At 41.7% G+C, this 21,108-nt stretch overlaps 1 protein-coding gene across 1 annotated transcript in view; it reads right to left on the bottom strand.

Moving 5' to 3' along the window:
- LOC140150337 (uncharacterized) overlaps nucleotides 1–21,108 on the bottom strand; it is a 94,160-nt gene that overhangs the window by 62,898 nt on the left and 10,154 nt on the right. Inside the window, exons 2-7 of the mRNA XM_072172345.1 lie at nucleotides 13,202–13,326; nucleotides 11,339–11,683; nucleotides 9,620–9,733; nucleotides 9,189–9,302; nucleotides 7,720–7,833; nucleotides 6,607–6,720 (exon numbers count right to left, since the gene is read on the bottom strand). Coding sequence (XP_072028446.1) covers nucleotides 6,607–6,720; nucleotides 7,720–7,833; nucleotides 9,189–9,302; nucleotides 9,620–9,733; nucleotides 11,339–11,683; nucleotides 13,202–13,256 — 856 coding nt within the window. The 5' untranslated portion in view covers nucleotides 13,257–13,326. The remainder of the gene's footprint in view (nucleotides 1–6,606; nucleotides 6,721–7,719; nucleotides 7,834–9,188; nucleotides 9,303–9,619; nucleotides 9,734–11,338; nucleotides 11,684–13,201; nucleotides 13,327–21,108) is intronic.

The raw sequence follows: 21,108 nt of genomic DNA, 5'->3' as shown, positions 1-21,108 counted from the left end.
TTTGACGGAAGGTCAAAAGGGTGACCCTTAAAGTAATCTAAGACTGTGTTGGGATCCCTTAGGAGGATCACTTTCCTTTTTGGTAGACACTCGTTGAACATACCGTCGGGCGTAGACTAATAAGGTAACCATCGGTTATGATAGTCAACCCGTCTCGAAACCTCGGTGAATGGAGAGGACAGCTGACTTATAGCTGGCCCCAGTGGCCCGCTGAAGTCTTGCTTGGAACTTTTCTGTCAGAAACTCCGGAACTAGCAGCACAGAGGCTCTAGCGGGAGAGCTATTTGTCACATAGCACCAAGCGTAGTATGGAGCCAGACTCTGGCTATACGTACGGAGGGTAGACTTCCGTCTAGCCCGGCGATGAGAAAAACAGCTTCTGATGAAAAGTATCCCTCCGCTGCGCGTTCCCTGGTAAGGGCCATGCAGCTAACTGCAGGTGCTCTAGTGATAGACTGGGTACCTCCGCTCCGGGCATCCGGAGTAGATCTGGTACCTCGGGGAGTGCCAGCGGCCTTGCCGCCAGCAGAATGACAATGCAGTCTTCCCACCCGATCTTGGTCACCACCCTCATGAGTAGTGAGATCGGAGGGACTGCATAAGCTGTCATCCCTCCCCAGTCTATGGACAGAGCGTCCACGGTGAATGCTTGGGGGTCCGCGACCCTTGAGCAGTACACCGGCAGTGGATGATTGCGATGAGATGCGAACAGATCTTTCGTGGGGTGGTACATCCCCTTGAAGATCGTCTGAGCGACCTGCGGAGCAAGGGACCATTCTGCTGGTCCCGACACCCTTCCTCGTGACAGATTGTGCGCGAGGATGCTGGTGACGCCCGCGATGTGTATCGCTCTCATCGAAATCTGCCTGAACTTGCACCACCCTATCAGGTGTCGTGCATGCAGGCTCAATCGTGGTGGCCCGGAGTCCCCTTGTCTGTTGGGGTAGGCTACCACGGTTGTGTTATCCGTCAGGACAACGGTATGTGATTCCACGATCACCTCCTCGTGAGCGAGGGAGGTTGATGTGAAACTCTGTCTCTATGGCCCCCATAGGCCCGAGGCGGAGTCTCCGTGGATGTGGACCCCCAGCCCGTTTTGACGCTATGGTCGTCACTACGTGACATACCGGGGTGCAGGAAACCTGACACCCTGGGTCAAATTGGGCTGATGGGGCCACCACCAGAGTTCCTCTCGCGCGGTCTCCGACAACGGAACCGCGAGGGATATTGGGTGACGACTGGGCCTGCAAGCAGGCTAGAAGGTGTAGTTGGGTAAGCCTTACGTAGAAACGGCAGTACAGTACGAGGTCTACCATACTGGCCATTAGGCCTACCACCTTCATCCATGCCACAGCGGGTTTTGCCCGAGACTCGGCCAAGAGTCAGGCACACCGCACCATGTTCGTCACCCGCTCGGGTGAGAGCACCGCGAACCCCTCCGTGAGGGTGATCTGGGCCCCTACAAAAAGTGGTGTCTGCGTCGGGACCACGCTGGACTTTTTTGGGCTGATCAAAAAATCCAGGGCCCCGCACGCTACGGACTATCAACCCCATGAGACCCGTAGTCTTCAGTGGAGTGCGTCCGTATATGAGCCAAACGTCCAGGTAGCAACTGATGTTGACACCCCTGTGCTTCAGGTGCGCTGCCACCGCTCTGACCAAGAGTGTTAAACACCCTGGGAGAGATGGACAGGCGGATGGCGGTATCAAAACTGGTAATTTTGATCCTGTACCTAGAAGCGCAGATGCCTCCGATCTTGAGAGGCGATTGGCATATGCAGATAGGCGTCCGAGAGATCTAGCGATGCTGTTCCCATGCCCCTGATGGGGCAGGCTAGCACCGAGGCGAGAGTCCCCATTCTGAACCTCTTGGGCCTGAAGAACGTGTTCAACAGCCTGCGGTTCCGGATGGGGCTCCCGTCGCCGGTATTCCTTGGAGCCAATGGCTCCAAGATCACCCGTAGAACGGGGGGTAGACCGGGACAATCGCCCGCTTCGTGAGAAGCTGTGTGATCCCTGTCAGTAGTGCCCGACGCTGGGGGCCGTCTGACGGCACTACTGTGGACCTCTGAAATGTGCAGACGAATGTGGGGAGACTGGGTTGCCAGTCTGTAACCCCCACTCACCACTGACCATACCCAGGCACTCAAAGAGATGGTTTCCCACCTCTGGGTGAAAGCCATAGCGGTCGTCCACTGGGAGATCCCCAGTGGAAAAACCGCTGAGCCCCCAGGAATGCTCTGCCTAGCTTCCCTTGGAAGAGCGCTTGCTCTTCTGTGGGGCTTGCCAGCTGTTCCTGTGCTACCCTTGCGCCTCCCAGAAATGGGTGCTACAGAGGTAGTGGGCTCGGGTACTGTTGGTGGTGCACGGCCTGCTGAAGTCGGAGCTCCTACCCATGGTAAGGGCAGTTTCCGACTTCTTCAGAGTGCTCCCGTTGGTAGCTTCTTTGCACGGTCCTCCGCCGTAGCGCAGAAGCATCCAAAGAGAAAAAGGACCCTGCCTTTCCATCGCGTTGAGCGATTGGAGTGGCAGGCCCCTCCCCCCGGCGCTGAGTGGACACCCTATGGGCTAGGCCCATGGAGCTCTCGTTGAGGCTAGCTGTTAGCACCGCCAATAGGCTCACCTCGCGGAAGAGCTCAGATGTTGTCTGAGCGTGATACGCTTGACGGCATCTGGGTCCCTCTCGGATCCCCTCAGGTAGGTCCCGTGGTCCTCCCGCGTTACACGCAGAGGAAGCGTGCAAGCACGCGGCGTCATAGCTCTACTGAGCTCGACAGCCCTACGATATCTACCCGTGAGGTTTGCCGGGAATGAGAGTGCAGGCGTCCCCTGTGAGGAAGCAGCAGCTGAGCATCCTACTGAAAGGATCCCCTGGTCCTCCTCCATGGACTCCCCTTAGGGAGTGTCCGGGAAGATCAGTGTTGTTGCTCCCCTCGCGGGGCAGCGGGGGAAGGAGATTGTAGTGATGTCACTACCGGACTCAGCTTCCGACTCCTTTCCCTCGCCCACAGTATCCGTATCATGCTCCGATGATGACGGTAACTGAGGACGGGCATCTGAAAGCGGGTAAGAAAGCATAACCACTGTGTGGCTTGCCGACTACCTGCCAGCAGAAGAGGGAGTACTCCCGCAAGACCCTGAGGTATCCGCCATGGCACCACTGGGTCCGCATGCTCTCGCAGCCGTCGTCCTAGCGCTAGCAGCACGGGGCCTACCCTGATCAAGATCTGGGTTAGCCCCATGCCGGCTGGCCTGGTCAACAGCTGGTGTTGGTACTGCGTGGCCATCGCTAGGGCGACACTTGCCACGGTGCTAGGCCGTGGAAGAAACACCCTGCGGCGGGTACCACGGGGCATACCCAGCCGGCAGCTGACCCTGAAAAGATCCGCCACCAGGGTAACCCCGTGGTACTGCAGTACCAGCACCGCCTCCCCCCCTTGTTGCCACAGAGACTGTGGCGACTAAAAGCGCGGTGCTGCGCAGTACCGGTCGCGGTATCAGCGTGGGTACCCTTGAGGGTTCCCAACTGTGGACCGCTGTGCCCTCGCCACACTGCGTCCCCTGTTTGGGGGATCAAGCTGTGTGCTGGCGTGGTACCGGCGCGGTACTAGCATGGGTACCCGTGAGGGTTCCCGGCTGTGTACCGCTGTATGCGTGGTTCCAGCGTGGGTGCCCGTGAGGGCTCCGGCTGTGTACCACTGTACCCATGCCTCACTGCGTTCCCCGCAAGGGGATCAAGCCGTGTGTATGGGTACCCCGCTATACCGGCTGTCCCTTGGCTAGAGGGAGCTTGCCTAGTACCACGGGTAGCTGAGCGTGCATACCCCCGATCAATCACCTCGCCACCTGTATAGGCAGCGTCAATCAATGGAGCTACGCCCTGTTGATTTGACAGTGATCGATCAAGAGAGGGTAATTGACCCATTGACGATAATGGATCACCCACGCTCCGCTGGCTCTCGAGGACATAAGTGGGTTGTTGATCAGCTAGGCTGTTCAAGCTACTTACTGTACCCTCTAGAGCTTCGCCCAAGGTCGCTGTGTGTGGCGGACCACTCACGGCAGCTATGGGCGGTGCATAGCGGCTACCACTGAAGTCAAGCCGTAGCTCGTCTTTGTAGCTGCCACGAATGCACCTGGGTCGCTGTCCCGTGAGAGACTGCGAGCCCAACCCCTGAATAATCGCCAGCCAGTCCCTGTGGACAGCCAGCAGCTATTCTAGGGCCCAGGGTATCACTCGGCGGTCCCGCCATGGAACGCTGCCTTGTGACACCCCAGTTGGTTCTGCTAAGACTACACCCACAGCGTTAGCAGCGGTATCGTCTCTCTGCTGAACCCATGCATGCTAGGGTTCAACCCAGGCAAGCCCGGGTACCCTTGCATGCTGCCCGTCGCTGGCTACTACTGTGGCTGTTTGAGCCCGTGAGATATGCCTGCAACAGACGGGTGTCCTCCTGCTAAAAACCCGTGAGGATTTTTGGCTAGAGGACTGGTATCCTCCTGCTACAAAACCCGCTAGGGTTTTCGCTGGTGGTTACCGCTCTGCTGCCTGCTACTTTGCTCCGACGTATAGTCAGTGCTTTCGCTGGCTGCTGAGCCTTTGGACGCTAGCAGTCCCGAAGGAACCGCCTGCTTGTCCGGGGACCGGAGCCCCTTAAGCAGACCTGCCATGACCCATAGGGGCTGTCACAGCAGAATCTACCGTATCGACCTTACCAGTGCCCTTGGTAGATTTCTTCTTCGTCTTATGGCGATGATGGAGCCTATCCCAATCGTCAAGCTGGAACTCGGAGAGTCCTAAGCAAAAGAAAGACATCTAGAAGATCGTGAGCACTCCCTGTGGGTGAAACAGAGCGGGTGTGGGTCCCGCTCCGTCACCAGGGAAGGACAAGCCCGACAGGGCCGAGGCGAAGCGAGGAGAAAGGGAGGGGGGGGCACTACCCCCCAACACGCGACTCAAGCCCAGTAAGCAAACCTGAGCACGGAGGCTGGTCGCTAACGTTAGTGGTAAAGTAAGGACTGGCTAACTTTATTACTAAAATGTCCGACGGGTCCCTACCAATCCCCACCGTATGAATATCTGATTAACTCGTCTTATCGGACGGTAATGAAGACATAACGATAGAGTAATCACCCTAACATAGCAACAATAACCTACCGTACATGAAATACAATGTGTATGTACAAACATCTATTGTAACTTACAGGCTGCAATGGTTGTTTTACGTGGGAAACAAAATGAATGGCGTCAACGAGCGGCCATTTTGAATTGCTCGTGTGTCCCGTATACAAACGGAGGCACGATATGTAGCTAAGTTTTGGATCGTTTTTTGTCACTTTTTTTTCTGAAAATGCCGTCAAAACTATCCTCAGCCGAACAATACCGGTTTGGTTTTACCTAAGGTGTGAAACTACAACAGTATATCTCGCCTTGGACGAGAAATTGATACACAGTGCTATGAAAAATCGCTAGGCACGTCTGTGTCAGTCGGAGACCAAGGAGGATAAGGGCGATCATATGGTGTGACGTCACCTTTTGGGTGAGTCCACCGGGGATCGGGGGTTTTGTTATTTATTCATTTATGTGGGACAAAATGACTATTGGTTTTTCCGCATCTCGGGATCGATGCAAGAAGTATCTTAATCAACATCGGAAACGGTAAGATCGACCGGTGTACTGAGTCTAGACAGGAAAGTCCCGTGCTTATGCTCTCTGAGCATGCTCAAATTTGGTAAAGAGCATTCCACTTTGCAGCACTTGCAGGCTTTCCTGTAGCCTCGTGTTACTTTTAAACTTGGGAGGGGGTGAATACAGCCAGGTATTCATAGGCACAATACGTCTGCCTCTTAAACTTTTGTTGTACATGTATGTGTGTGTGGGGGGGGTGCATAACTTAGCCTGAATACAGCTAAGCACTCAACCACACAATTATGCATCTACATGTGTTTCTTAATTTGTATACAAGTGTTGCATATGTATGTATTTGTGTGTGGGAGGGTGGGTGGGCTTGTAAACACCACCAATCGGGGACATTTTCAGATCTATATCAGACAACTGGGAACATATTTCTTAACCCTAACAAGGAACATGCTTTTTTGCTATTGTAGGGCAGAGAAGGAACGAAAAAGGAGAGAAGATGAAGAAAGATTTCACTTGGCAACCCCCAGTAATTGGCCCTGGGACCCCTTGGGTGCCACGCACACGATCACCGACCTCATGCCACATGGGAGTCGCTTGCACGGCCGGCGATTTTGTGGCCATAAATGACTTAGGATGATTGCGCAATGGCATCACATGGAATGCATGCATGTGCAGTGGTTTTCCTTGTAAGATTTTGTAAGATTTATATGTGTTAGGGTTATCCATGGATGTCTCCTATATGGTAGCGATTATTTTGGCATACATCATGTCCATAGAAAAGCTCAATAAAGAAATAAATACAACCGGGGACATCAAACATATTTGGATAATAAAAAATATGAAATGAGTGTTCAAAATGTCCCCGGTTACACAGACAAAAAATGTGTATATCCCTTTTTGCTATTTGTGTGTCCCCGCTTGTAACACAAAACATGTGGGTGTGTATGTGGGGATGCATAACTTACTTGTTTCACAATCAGTTCCAGTGTAGCCCAGCTGACAAACACATTCATAGCGGTTAACCAGATCTATGCAATTGGCATCATTTTGACATGGTTGTGTGGCACATTCATTAATATCTGGAAAAAAACAGAAACAATTAATATGGACCAGCCTATATACTAAATGGATGTTTATTGATTCTTTGAGCAAAGTAGTCAAATAATTTGTTTATTTGTTTACCTTCAGATGCATATTATATTGGCAATTTAAATATCCCTAGGTTTCTTGTGTAAAATATGAATCACTGGTGATAAACAGGGTATAATTTGTCTGAAATTGAAAGAATTTGCAAATTATACATGGAAGTTTACTTATAATTGACTGATGTAATATTTTGCCTTCTGACGATGCAAAAACAATTAGGTACATGTATGTGGTCACATGGTCTATAATGGTCCTATGCACAGACATACGGGTGTTGAAACCTCAGAATGTTTTCCAGACATTGACAATATTTTTAGTTGTATCCATTTGTACCTACAACAAATCCATTCACAAACATGTTGCATATGACTTAAAGCCATATTATGACATTTTCATACAAAATAGATTAGCATTTCTTTGCCATAAAATGTTAGTTTTACTGTCAGATATATCCCTTCTATTTTTGAGCGAACAACTACAGCAAAGCAAAGAAAATTGGAATTTACTACCAGCGCATATGTCGCTAATACGTACCACTCCTTCGGTCATGTTATGGTACGACCCTTTGTTGTGTACATCACCGTCCCGCACGCTGTGTACGTACTGTGTGTTATGAACATCGTGTATGGGTTCGACTAATAATTCCATCATAATAATAAAATACGGTTCCATCGTTTTATTCAAAATCTCGGATTTTGACAAAACTACAGCACATAGAGTCTTGATTTTTGCAGGGTATATTGGTTTAATAAAGTACAATATAATCGTGTAAAAAATGAATTTTAAAAAATCAGTGAGGGCATCCTCCTCAGCAAATGTTATAATATGGCTTTAAGTATATATAAACTGCATAAGTGTTACTTTACTTGAGGATATCCTTTGGGTAAGAGCGCCCTCTATCGGAGACAAGTTATACTGGTGATATCACTTACCATTTTCACAGCGTGTTCCCACATAACCAGGTACACATTGGCATATGTACTGGTTCACTTGATTTACGCATGTGGCACCATTCTCACATGGATTGGAATCACACTCGTTCGTGTCTGTGTAAAGAAAGAAAGATGAATTTCTTATACAGTAACTCAAGAGTACCGAAGTGTGACGTCATAAAATTTTCTTTTTTGCATTTCAGCATTTTCATGACCATATTTCAGTAGAACATGGTGAAAAATATCCACAGTCCAAATTTGGTGGGAATCGGATCATGAGGGCCCGAGATATGGCCGCATGAATACCTAATTAGCCCCATTGAAATCAGTGTAAATTAGTCTGGTTCCAAACAGTTATGAACCAGGCCAATCTACACTGCTTTCAATGGGGCTAATTAGGTATTCATGCGCTATATCTCGGCCCTCATGATCCGATTCCCACCAAATTTGACTGTGGATGTTTTTCATCATGCTCCACCGATACATGGTATTCAAACGCTGAAATGCAAAAAAAACACACTTTGTGACGCCATCACTTCGATACTCTATAGGGCAGAGGATCTCATTTTGCTTGTGAGGCAAGGAGGATCAAACTCATTTTAAAGTTATACCTTGGTTTGCTAAATTTACTATGCATTTCAGAGCTGTTCAAGGGCCAACCATAATTGGATGGTGGGCTAGATCTAGCCATAGCTGCTTATTGAGATTGAGGGGACACTTCCGAATTCAAATCATGCAAGCTTTTCTTTCCAAAATGTCATGATGATTTTTAATTCATTGCATAGCCATTGGTATTTGGTTTAGAGATAATATGTGACCGTACAGCACGAATGAGCCGTAAATGTCCTCAATTGTATTCCGAGTTACAGTGTAAAATGGGCATGAAGGTCGTATTCATTGGTACCTCAATTTGGTGCTACGTGTACCTCATTTAATGAGATACACGTAGCACCAAATTGAAATACCTATGAATATGACCTTCATGCCCATTTTACACTGTAACTCGAATACAATTGAGGACATTTACGGCTCATTCGTGCTGTACGGTCACATATAATCTCTTAAACTTCTTAGATGAGCATTTGATAAATAGATGCAGACACAGTGGCAAAGGTCCCCCCCCCCAAACTGCACGTTTATACATGTGATGGAGAAAGTCCAAATTTGAACAACTCCCAATTCTGCATTTCTCCCTGTTGGCAACCATCAAGTCTGGCCAGTCTCTCATCCAATACCAAGAAACTCATGTCTGCAGAGTACTTGTAGTTACTTTGATAGTGCGCTATATACAGACATAAATTCACAGGCCTCAGTACACTCTACAGAAATGTGTAACATTCATAAGGACTAGAACAAATGACCTACATGTAATGATTATGTGAAAAAGGCAGTAATAAAAAGCATGAACACTTTGTGTGGTTACTTCTCTATCCATTTATGGGTGTTATTATGTGTATGTATTATATTACCTATTTCACAGAGTGTGCCTACATAGCCAGGTATACAAAGGCAGTAGTAACTGTTGACATCATCTACACATTGACCACCATTCTGACACGGATTGCTGACACATTCATCCACGTCTGAAAAAAAAAACACAAATTATTAGGTTTTGTTGATGTACACATCAAGTTCCGACTTCCGTCTCTTAAATTCATCCAATGCACACACTTGGTTTATTTGCTGTACACAACACAACTGATCAGTGGCAGCGCCCCAGGTGAGGTGGGGGCATGAGGGGGCAAATGCCCCCCAGTCAGAACTATTACAGGAAATCACCAATTTGATTGCCATTAGGCCTATATGGCATCAATTTGATTGGATGATTATCAAATGTTGGCCACTAACCATACCATTTTAAACTTCAATAACATTTTGGTAAAAAAAAAAAAACACTTACTGGTTTCACAGTTTTTCCCCGTAAATCCCGGCACACATTGGCAGCCATATTGGCGTACACCATCGATACAGGTGGCGTCATTGCGACATGGATTGCTGATACAATCATCTCCATCTATAGCATAAGGAGAACAAATTATTACTATTGGTGAATGGTGATAAAACAGACAATTCAACTTATTAAACCTCTACCATGCAATTTTATTTATCATTTAATATCTGTTTACATAATTTGAAAATTAAGCTGCTTGGTATGCTAATAGCATGGAACGTAAATTAATACTTTTTTCATTTCTTATTTCACACAACATTTTGTTTATCAAGAAGGGAAGCCTTTATCCAGTTTACTCATGGATGTTGTTAGCCCCATTCTGACATGTGGGGTGCTATTGGGCTATTCTGAACCACAAACACCAGATAGATAGTGCCAGTTGGCTAAGAAGAGAGTTATAAACAGTGGATAATTTTTGCTATATGATACAGTGGACAGGGCTGTCGCTAGAATACACAATTTTTGTCGGCAAAAATTGACTGTTGTCGTCAAAAGCATGTGATTGTCGGCAAATGTTTTCAAAGCTTTGTGATTGTCGGCAAATTGCAAGAGTCATATAAAAGATTAATGTCTTACCCAATTGTGCTGTTGTTACGTAATAGACCTATTGTTAAGGGGCTGTGCAATAATTTCCAAACGGCACTTGCCAAAAATTGCTTGCCCCCCCCCCCCCCCCTCTCAGCCCGCCAAAAAATCTTTGCCTTCCCCCTTGCATATGCCAAAATTCTTTCACAAGAATTTCATGCCAATTAAAGTAATTAAAAGATAAATAATATACATGCTTCTGACAAACAAACAAATAATGAAAATGCAGCTTTTCAAAATGTGATAAAAGCATACTCCCAAAAATTCTTTGCCCCCCCTTGTGCATGCCAAATTTTTGGGATCCCAATTTGCAAACCTTAAATGGTCTATACACATGTTGCGAGCGCAGCAAGCAGGAACATTTGCATATTTAAGCGTTTCCATACGGTTTTCCTAAGCCTTTTTAGAGCGTTTTTTATTTAAAAGGCACCCCAAGAATGTGTGCCAAAAATCACTTCCCCCCTCTCGGCTTGCCAAAATGGCTTGCTCCTCCCTTTGGCTTGCCAAAAATTTCTTGCCACCCCTAGTTGTCAAAATCGGCAATGTTTTTGGTGTAAGTGCGACTTGGCAGATCATTTAAACATCAGTAGCTGACATTGACAAAGGTAAGCTGTTTATTACCGATACGATTTTTGCCGATAGGGGCACTATCGGCATCGATACAATGGCCGATACCGATCATCAGTTCAGGCCTAACCATTAAACCATAATAGTTTGGGCATAGTAATATTTCTGCTGCTTTTCCCAGATTGGTTTGCTATTTGCTCTCTTCTGGTAATCTCCAATAGCCATCATTGTGCACATGGTTGTTTGAGGGTGCTATTTACATATATTTTAAGTTTAATTGAACCCAATAATATGAGTGATTTCTTTCATTTCATGATAAATTTGTTTAGAAAATTTCCTTGATATTTGTTACTCATTTTTCTGATGTTTTAATGTCATTATATACAAGTGCCTACCCCATTTAAAGATGCAAACAAAATTTTAGATAAATAGCGCCATCAATGTTCAACTTTGCTTAAAAATGAATCAGTTCTACATGCCATCCAGCAACCGTATGCATGAAAGCTACACCCTCACCTGAATTGTATTGTATCCTCCATCCTCTTAGTTCTACATTCCTATCAGTCGCAAAATAGAACCACGCTTGATGACCCTCAATAGTAAACACAATCGGCAATGAGCCATCCTCAGTAAGGTTGCCATGTAATTCCGCAATAGGATTATCTAGATCCACAATTGGTCCGGCTCCATATGATAAATAGTCTTTTTCACGTTCAGTGTCAAATTCTTCTATTGTAAATGTTAATCTTTGTGCACCGTGTACTCGGATGAGATACACACATTGTGCTCTATTGCTATATGCAGCAGGGAAGTCTGGGCTAGTAAACGTAGCTGCGCCTGTGTAAATTTGTTCTCCACATGCTGTCAACGAAAATAAATTGTTGTCACAATGAGAGTGCATTATTTAGGTGTACGCCTTATATATGCATGCTTTGAATAGTGGAAATTTATAAAAAGCAAGATAAAAAATCTGAATTCAGATTTCAATCTGAACTCTCACCCCTGAAAAATAATGCAAATTAGATGCAGATCGCACACAAACATTCACTTTATGAAATGTCACATGTGACACAATCTGCTCCATGGGGGCAAAGAAGGTATTTTTGAAAATTTGAGTTACCATAATTATTTAATAACTTATACAATTCATTATCATAATACTGAAAACACCAAAGGTCTAGCATACTTTGTTCTAAAGTTCTGAAGTTTTGTGAAGTCATATTTTCTTACATAAAGTTGTGTTTTACTCCATATTTTTGCCTCAAATTTGCTGCCTTTGCCTCCTCTATGCCCCAGTTTGTGCCTGGCCCCCCAACTCAACCCAAAGTTGACAACCATGAGAGTTACCAAATAGCGCGGAAAAGGGGTAATTTTTTTACCAGTAGCCAGGACCGCGAAATTGGCAAAATAGGGGGCATTTAATTTGGACTGTCCGCAACATTTTACCGTGAAATCACCAAAAATAGGGGATATTTAATCTGCACTGTCCGCGAAATTAGGATAAAAGGGGTACTTGAGAAAATCCGGTAATTTTATGTCAATATTTAGTGTCATTAAAAAGGGGTGTTTGAAATTCTAGTCACTGAAAACCACAAAAAAGGGGTTGTTTTTGGCCAAATTTTTTCCTCAATTTTGCATGAAAAAGGGGGGGTAAATATGATGAAAAATCATTGCAAAGGGGGTCTTTGAAAGATTTGGTTGCCAACTTTTGTGTTGAGTTGGGGGCCGGAAGTTTTATGTCACATACACATTGTAACAAAGCAATTTGGAGGTATACTATTTAACCCTCCATTAATAACACACAGCTCTCCTTGTCTAACCTCTGAGGGCATCACAAGTAATAATAATTAAACAAATATGTTGAACTTTTTTAAGTCCATTGCACAAGAAGACTTTACAAAGTGACATACTGAACATTAAATGTTAAGGAGATATCATTTACATCATATTTATAACAGAAAATCAGCATTAAGTTACGGTACCATAAGTGAAAAGGCCATGTATATAACTTTACAATGAATTACTTTTGCATGGTTTACATAGTATTGTTGTTTATACAGTAGAATGACATTTGGTTCAATTTAGTTTGTGGACCAACAGATGTTATACCAGCCTTCCAATTCATTATCAATTGAACATTATGTGACATTGAACTTTAAAGTGCACCAAATGAAGCGGCAACAAAGAGTATTTACTTTTTTCATTTTTAATTTAAAAAAAAACTGAAGTTATAATTTGTTCTTTAAACTACAATAAATGCACAAAATAGCCTTAGGGTGTAATGTATATCTTCCTTGATTTATGTAATTTTTTAAAATTTAAAAAAAAATTTCAACAAGAGCCTTATTCACTGTCAGAAACTCAGAATCACATACTTACTTGCTGCTATTGGCATATCACAGTTTGTGCCATGTCTTTTGGTGGACACAAGCATGTGTAGTATGCACCTGATGATGCACTATCATCACAGGTGACTCCTGGAGCACATGGGTTACTTGCACATTCTGAAAAAAAAAACAATTGACAATATAGAATTACATTAAAAGAATGGATTCAATTTGATCTTACAATTTTAAGAAACAAGTCAAAGGGTAAACGGATCTCTTTACTTGAAATAGCCGGGCCATTCCAGTTGAAATCCATATGCGCCATGGAAGATGTTGTGACTTTAAGGGAACTGGAATGAGCGTTTTGAGCGTTTCGACAGCATTTTTTGTGGGACATGAGAGCACATCAGACATATCGAATTGCATTCTGAATACGAAGAATGTCTTTCTGATATCAAATAATTTCAAAAAATCGAAATTATTTGATATCAGAAGGACATTCTTCGTACTCAGAATGCAATTTGATATGTCTGATGTTCTCTAATGTCCCACAATAAATACTGTCCAAACGTTCTTCTTCTTCTTCTTCTTCTTGGTACAGTTCAACACCCCTAGTGGGGAAGGCAAACCGGAAAATTGCAGACCTTAAGAAACATGTCAAAGGGTAAATAGATCTCTTTATTTGAAATAGCCTAGGCCATTCCAGTTGAAATCCATATGCCCCATGGATGATGTTGTGACTTTAATACAGAGAGTGGGTATTTAAAATGAGGTTACAAGAATGGGCAACTCCATTTGTAATCTACACCCCCTGTGCAGTGACTAAGGTTAATGTCTACAAAGCATGTAAACATTGCAGGTTGACTCAATGTACACAGAAAGGTCTTCACACAATAATTTTGGACCTCTTCTCTTCTACCCTTAAACAAAATTAATTGATATCTGCAATAAAGAACTTCAAGTTTGAAATGTTTGGTGATTACAGTGATTAGAGCTTTTGAGGCTAACATAAACCTGGCACAGATTGAAGAGACTTATATTTAGGCCTACTAACAAAACCACAAGATCCAATCTCAAAGCAAACAAAGAATGATGTTTACATCCCCAATTCTTATAATCGGAAGAAGAGACGGGAGCAATAGCCACATACATGAATGTTTTGCTTGAAATCACAGTCTACATATGAAGAGCTTATTTCCAAACTGTGTTAAGTCCACCCACCTTCAAAATTGAGATTTTGATGAAAATGGGTAGTGAGTAACTAGGGCTATCCAGCAATGTGTGTGTTTTTTCCAAAATTAGTCAAGTCCCGAAATATTGATACACAAAGTATCGATTTTTTTCCAAAACGTGTTAAGTCCAATCCAGTTTGTTAGCAAACTGTGTTAAGTCCACGAACAATGCCCTTGTGGGCAGCTTGTAGGCAAGTAGCACGGCATAGGGCTTCCAATAACATTGCCTTGCTTTGCATCTTCGTTCTTGTTTTGGTCCTGAGACTAGTATACCTGAATTTGGTCTGCATAAAAAGTTGTTGTTTTTTTTGTTTTTTATAATTAGTAGGCCCAGTTTGTATGGGATTTCTTAAATATTTGATAGATACCTCCTAAAGACATGAAAAGGGTGGGAAGGGGGAGAGGGAGAGGTTGTGATGGTAGAATTAATGTTAGAAGATGGTGGTAGAGTTAGTTTTTGATATTATTATTTTGTATGATTTATATCAAAATGTGCTACTCAATTCAAGGTATTATTTTAAAGTTAAAGGTATAAAAAAAACTTATGACTTAAAGACTTACGGCTGTCAATATGAGATTATGGTGGCAGCATGGGGGGAGGGGGAATTGTGATAACTGATAATGTGATAAAACAAGTGGGTATTTCGGGTCATCACTTATTGTCAGTGAAATGGTGTTTATTTAATTCTGAGAAATGCAATACAACTCAGTTTTGAATTTTGGTAAAAACGGTTGGGAGGAGGGGGTTCGAGATGCAAGGTGTTTTGTGGCAAAATTGTGTTTTATAGTAGAGAGAATCACATTTGGTATGTTTTTAATAAATTTGTTATCTTTTAAGACTAGTTTGAGAAAAATATGGTTAGTTCTGCGTTACAGATGCTATGTTTTGTGTCAAAATGTGTTAAGTCCATGCCAGAAATTATGCTTTTGTGTCAAAAGCGTGTTAAGTCCATGCTATTTTTAAAACAAATTAATTCATTTAAAAAAATCAAAAGTCTCTAGATTTTAACTTAACATGTTTTTATGGTCCTATATATGTCACCTTCACTTCACTGTAATTTTATAGAAATCGAACTTTATTTCATTGCCATAAAGAAAATTCCTGATTTTCTTCAAAGTGAATCTTGTGGACTTAACACGGTTTGGAAATAAGCTCTTCATATTATCTTGTTATTGTGCAGATGAAAATTTATCTAGAAACATTTCAGGCTACATTACAAAGTTTATTACAACACGTGTGCAAAGTACATTAAACCCAAACTGGCTATGTGTGATAAATTGTACAATTTTCACTTTGTTTCAAAGTACTATTCTGTTATTCTACTATTATGATAGGTTCCAATAATCTGCCTATTTAGATCTAGTGCCTATGTATTATGTAAATTCTATTTTTGATCATGAAAATCAAAATTTTGTTACCAAAATAGTACCAATTGTCAATGCAATGCAGAAATAAAACAAAAATGAGCAAAACTGATGAAATCTTGAGTCGTCGCACGAAATGAGTACTGGTAAGCAACTGGACTATTTCAGATTTACAATGTAGGTCATCTTCACGATCAGTGATCATCATTCATGGTCTATCAATTTCCGGTTTCTTGCACTCTGTCAGAGTGAAAACAATATTTCTTCAATATTTTGACAAGTTGACATCAAATGTTCTATTCTATATTGTTTGGCAATAATGTCTTTTGCCAATAGTACATCCAAAGGTGTAATTTTGTGTTTTTGATCGCAAAGATCGAATACTTTTGTTCCTGATTCCAATTCTGCACCCTTCGCAGAGAATTCGCAGAATTTTGACGATAATTTTGCCTTTTTGGACACTATGCATTCGATCCTTAATTTTGTTTCAACCTGAGCCTTAAATTAATAAGCACAATAAGGTGGGTACCAATTTTATATACCGTTGATTAAATTTTAAAGAAATTTGTCGAATATCTGACCTGCGCAAACCTTTAAGTGTGTATTTTCCATAGACAGACAAAATGGCGTGAGCCAGTCCTACGGTGTATCGTAGGACTGGCGAGCTAGCGAGTCTACTATGGTATGGGTTAATAGTACTAGTAGGGCACCATGTTGGCACTTGCTACAACTTGAGAACAAGTCCTCGAACGTTCGAAATTTGTAGTTACTACAACTGATTCGGGGTATAAAATACCTCAGTATATATGAGGTATTATTATACATGGAATTAGTAGAATTTTACCAGGCTTCAATTTCATTATTTGGGACATCCCTATTGACCCACTGATTATTTCATACAACACAGAAGCTTAACGCGCATACATTTATTAGGTTTTCCAAGATTAAACTACCACTGCAAAGATATAATTCAAAGAAATATTCACACAAACCTTGAACTAAATTCCAAGTTTTCAAACCATTTCACGAAGTTTGTGACTATATGCAGCCCGTGTTCCAATTAGCGCCACTTATTTTCGTAATCAATTTAGTGTGTGATCAAACGTAATTTAATGAGGCTCTATGCAGTATAAATGAGGGTAAAATCCGGGGGAGTGGTGGGGGCTGGGGTGGGAGCTTGGAAATTTTCATACCCGCGGGGAATTGGGGCATTTATCCCAAACTTGGGCTCCCCTAGTCCCCCAGTCAGAACACACTGACAAGTTCTTATATATTTAGTGCCCAGATTATCAGCAATTTAATGCCCGGATAGGCCTATATCAAAATTATATCAGAGTGGTATCTATTAAATATTCCTTTGGGATGGTGGTTAAAATTCAAAGGCGAAAATTTGAAGAAAAAAATAAAATTATTGGACGAAGGGGGTGTTTGGAGCTTCAATGGAGTGGGTCAGAGCCTCAGCTCAGTCAGAGCTACATTAGCTTACATTGTAGGCCTAAGTTCGTACATTTGTGACTTTTTGTGAGCAGAGGCGTAGTGGTGCACAGGGTGGACGAAGTCAACAACTATAAGGGCCCGCACTGCTACTTGTCCATGGGCCCCCGAGACTCTTGCTATACGGTACCCATGTCTGTGTGTAGGGGGCCGACCTACCCATAAATACCATACTTTAAAAATCATTCCTAGAATAATTATTCTTTCACAAAAATTATTGAAAAGGGCAGGAAATTGAATGAACCTCCGATTTTTATAGGCCCTATAGCGTTAATGTAGGCCTACAATTTAGGTACCGAAGAAAAAATACGGAGCACCCCTCGGACTGTTTCTTACCAAGTCAGTCCACCATCATTATTACTTACAGTATCATGTAGGTCTATAAAGATTAGGCCTATGCAAACTTAGTTTGAAAGGATAATTCAAAAGTAGAATGGGGGCCTATAGAACGATAAACAAATATAATATACCCTGGTCCCATGACTCAATTAGACATGCTCGTATCCTGAGCATGCTAAGCCTACGTCTCACACCATCGTCAATTGACTACACCATCGCATGTCGAGTCACATGCATCCCTCCCCCACCACAATCACCACCATACACTACTACACCAACACGTTTAGCTACGTGTACCCAATACCCATGTACGGAAAAATAACTGACATCGATTTATATTGTTTCACGGGCAGAATATAATACTACAATATAATAATAGATGAGTGATTGCCATAGTCCCCGCATCAATTGTCAACAGGTGTCATACTAGTAATATCAATGAAATAACAGAATCAGACTTGATGATTACTTCATTGTCAGGCTTCAAATAATAATCCCAGCAAACACAAAAAGTTTTAACATTTATATGCTTGTTTGCAAAATATTCTAACATTAATGTTATTTAAGTTTAGGCAGACTTCACAAAAATATTATTAAAACATTTTAACCAAAACCGAAGCGTGTTTATAGTATTTAAAAACATTTTTGTGTTTGCTGGGAATGGATATCCTCTTCCTAAATTACGTTCATTTCTTTCATTAAACACCCACATTTTATTTTATTTTAATATTTTACATAATGATTAAAATATGTGGTTGGTTTCTATGACAGAGTTGAGAAGTTTTTGCTGTATGTATTCCTTGTTTACTTTCCAGCACGTACACAATAGGAATATGGCTGTGCTTGAACTATTTCATTGCATGGATATACGTGATTCATAGTATTCACACAATTACACAACTTATATGCTGCAATATATCCCCGGAATATATCAAAATAAACATTGATCCAGATAGCATGACGGATGAAAAACAAACAAATAAAAACAATGTTCACTTTGAGGAGGGTAGCCGAGGGGGTTATACAAATTCAGGTTCAGGAGCATTATATGGAAACGTTTTTAGGAATTGGGCGTGAAAAAAATGCACCAGAGTGGTTATCCAAAAGGCAACTTGAGTTAAGTGTTCTTTGGCAATTTTGGTGCGATAAACAGTGATGAAAATTTGGGGATTTTTGGCGCGAGGAAAGTGACTTAGAGTTGTCATTAAAATTGTATATACCACTTTGGTCAAAAAATATCTCATTTTCAGAGCTCGTCGATTTTTTTAGAAACCGAAGAACGCTGGCAATCACAAATCTTTTAAACACACTTTGAAAGTCGGCGCCATTATTCCATTCCAGTCCCAATCCAATTACGGTAATATTGAATTAATTTACGTGAATAGTCCACATCTTGCCAGCAGGGGTAGCGCGAGCACAAAAAACCAGCGGGTCCAATTTAATTTTTCTGGACCCTTTGGTACCTGCAAATCCAACATTTAAGGGGTCCAATGAGAATTTAAGGAGTCGACCTGTCCGAAATTCTAAACTTTGGAACTTGTCAAATATTCCAGTGAAATCATTAGTCGTTGGCCTATGGTGATTTGGAAGATTTACTGATCTTTTTATTTTTTTACTTTTGATCGACGATTCTTATACTGATTTATGCCTCCGTGCATCATAAAATTAAGGAGTCCATACAGTTTTTATCGGACCCTTTGGTCACTTTTAACTTGTGATTTAAGGAGTCCAAAATGCCAAAATAAAAAAATAAGGAGTCCCTGGACGCGCAAACTCCTCAAATGCGACCCCTGCTTGCCAGTGATAGTACTTCAATGATCTTATTTAGTAAGTGATATGTCACAAATTGATTGTACACCAGGCTGTTGGCACATGCACGTGCTTAAATATTTATAATTTATTTCGTTTCTTATGCTTGATTTGAGCCTTTCAAAACCATATCATTGTCACGAGAGAAACACAGAAAATAAATTTTCGCTTTCTCAGTCACGCAACATAATTTAAGCAAACAAAGAAATAACCTTTTAGTTACTAGTTGGTTGCAAAATAATTTAAATGAATATATTAAACCTATAGATTGATTAGCGAGTCTTTTCCAGAGAAGATAGAAACAAGGAAATAAATTTTAGTGTTCAATAACACGGAGTATAATAAAAACAAGGAAATACTGTATAATTTATATGTAACTGCAAACCGGTAAATGTATTTTTGTAGCGAAAACAATAATGTAGGTCTACCTGAATTTGGTTGTGTTTTGAACTTGAATGGAGATCAAAGTCACCAATGGAATGACGAGTTGGTGGTATGCATGGTATATTAATTTAAGGTTGATAATCATTTTCATTACAAATGACGTTAGGAAAACAGGTTTTCTATAAGGACTTCTCCATGCATATACATATAGTATCAACGATATTTTCTGGATATTCATACTATACTAGTAGTACTAGTCAACATAATGTGCGCATAATAAAATGCCACTGTATGTAAAATATTTTCTTGATTTCGAAATGAAAATAACTAATAAACTGATCACGATGGCAAGTAGTTCTGTTCATTTCCAGATTAATGATGAAATTTGGTCGTATTACTAGAGTGCATGCTTAACTATAAAATATGCAGAATCGTCTTAGTATACCGGTACAATGCATCTATTATGCACCTTGCGGTTGCTAATGGATACGCCAAACAAATCATTTGTGGTATTACCAGTCCGTGTGCTGTGTGTAAACAATATGGGCAAAATCGTCTTACAAGCATTAGTATTTTCTTTCAGGTTTTATTGGTAAATTGCATGGAACGGCTTTCGCTTGTCACATTTTGTAAATATAAGTTAATCTATTCAATACACGATTATAATGTTGTCAATTATACTGTATATATCAAATTCGGAGTTGTCAAGTCAAATCAGAAAACCAGAAAAGGTTGAAACGTAGCTTGCCAAAAGATCTTCCATGAAAGAAAACAAAAATGAAACATAATCTTCAAACATCATAGAATTAAAACCAAATTAATGTCAATTTCGTTCTTTGCTGCTATTTGTAAACAATTTGTCATGTTTCGTACTACACTTTTGAAAGAAAAGCAATAATACATGTAAGATTATTAATTATTTTTTTCCAGAATTCCTCCTACTTTTGTATCGGCATTTACATTATAGACTACCAATGCAACAGGTATTGGGCGGTGCTGATAATATAACATTTTATTTTTCATAATATCTTTGGACCTTGAATATGTAATTTCAGGTTAACAATAGCGAGTTATTATTAATTTCTGTATGCCATTAACGGCAGCAGCTGGTTTGTATAGTAAAGATCGATTGACCCGCTATGTATGACATACAGGGTGGTTCAAAATAATGAACGATATTATATTTAGCAAATTTAAAATGCTGCGTACAGGGAAGCTAAGAAGAAAAAATATGATATTTAAAATTCTTTTTACAATATGCGAATTCGAACTTTTAATTTAAGAAGTCGAGTAATAACGGAAACTATAGTCCCTGCATTATGTCTAATAATAACTA

Source organism: Amphiura filiformis, chromosome 4 (assembly GCF_039555335.1).
Source record: "Amphiura filiformis chromosome 4, Afil_fr2py, whole genome shotgun sequence".
Lineage (NCBI taxonomy): Eukaryota > Metazoa > Echinodermata > Ophiuroidea > Amphilepidida > Amphiuridae > Amphiura > Amphiura filiformis.
The sequence above is the reverse complement of the archived record's forward strand: the minus strand, read 5'-3'. Positions and strand labels throughout refer to the sequence as shown.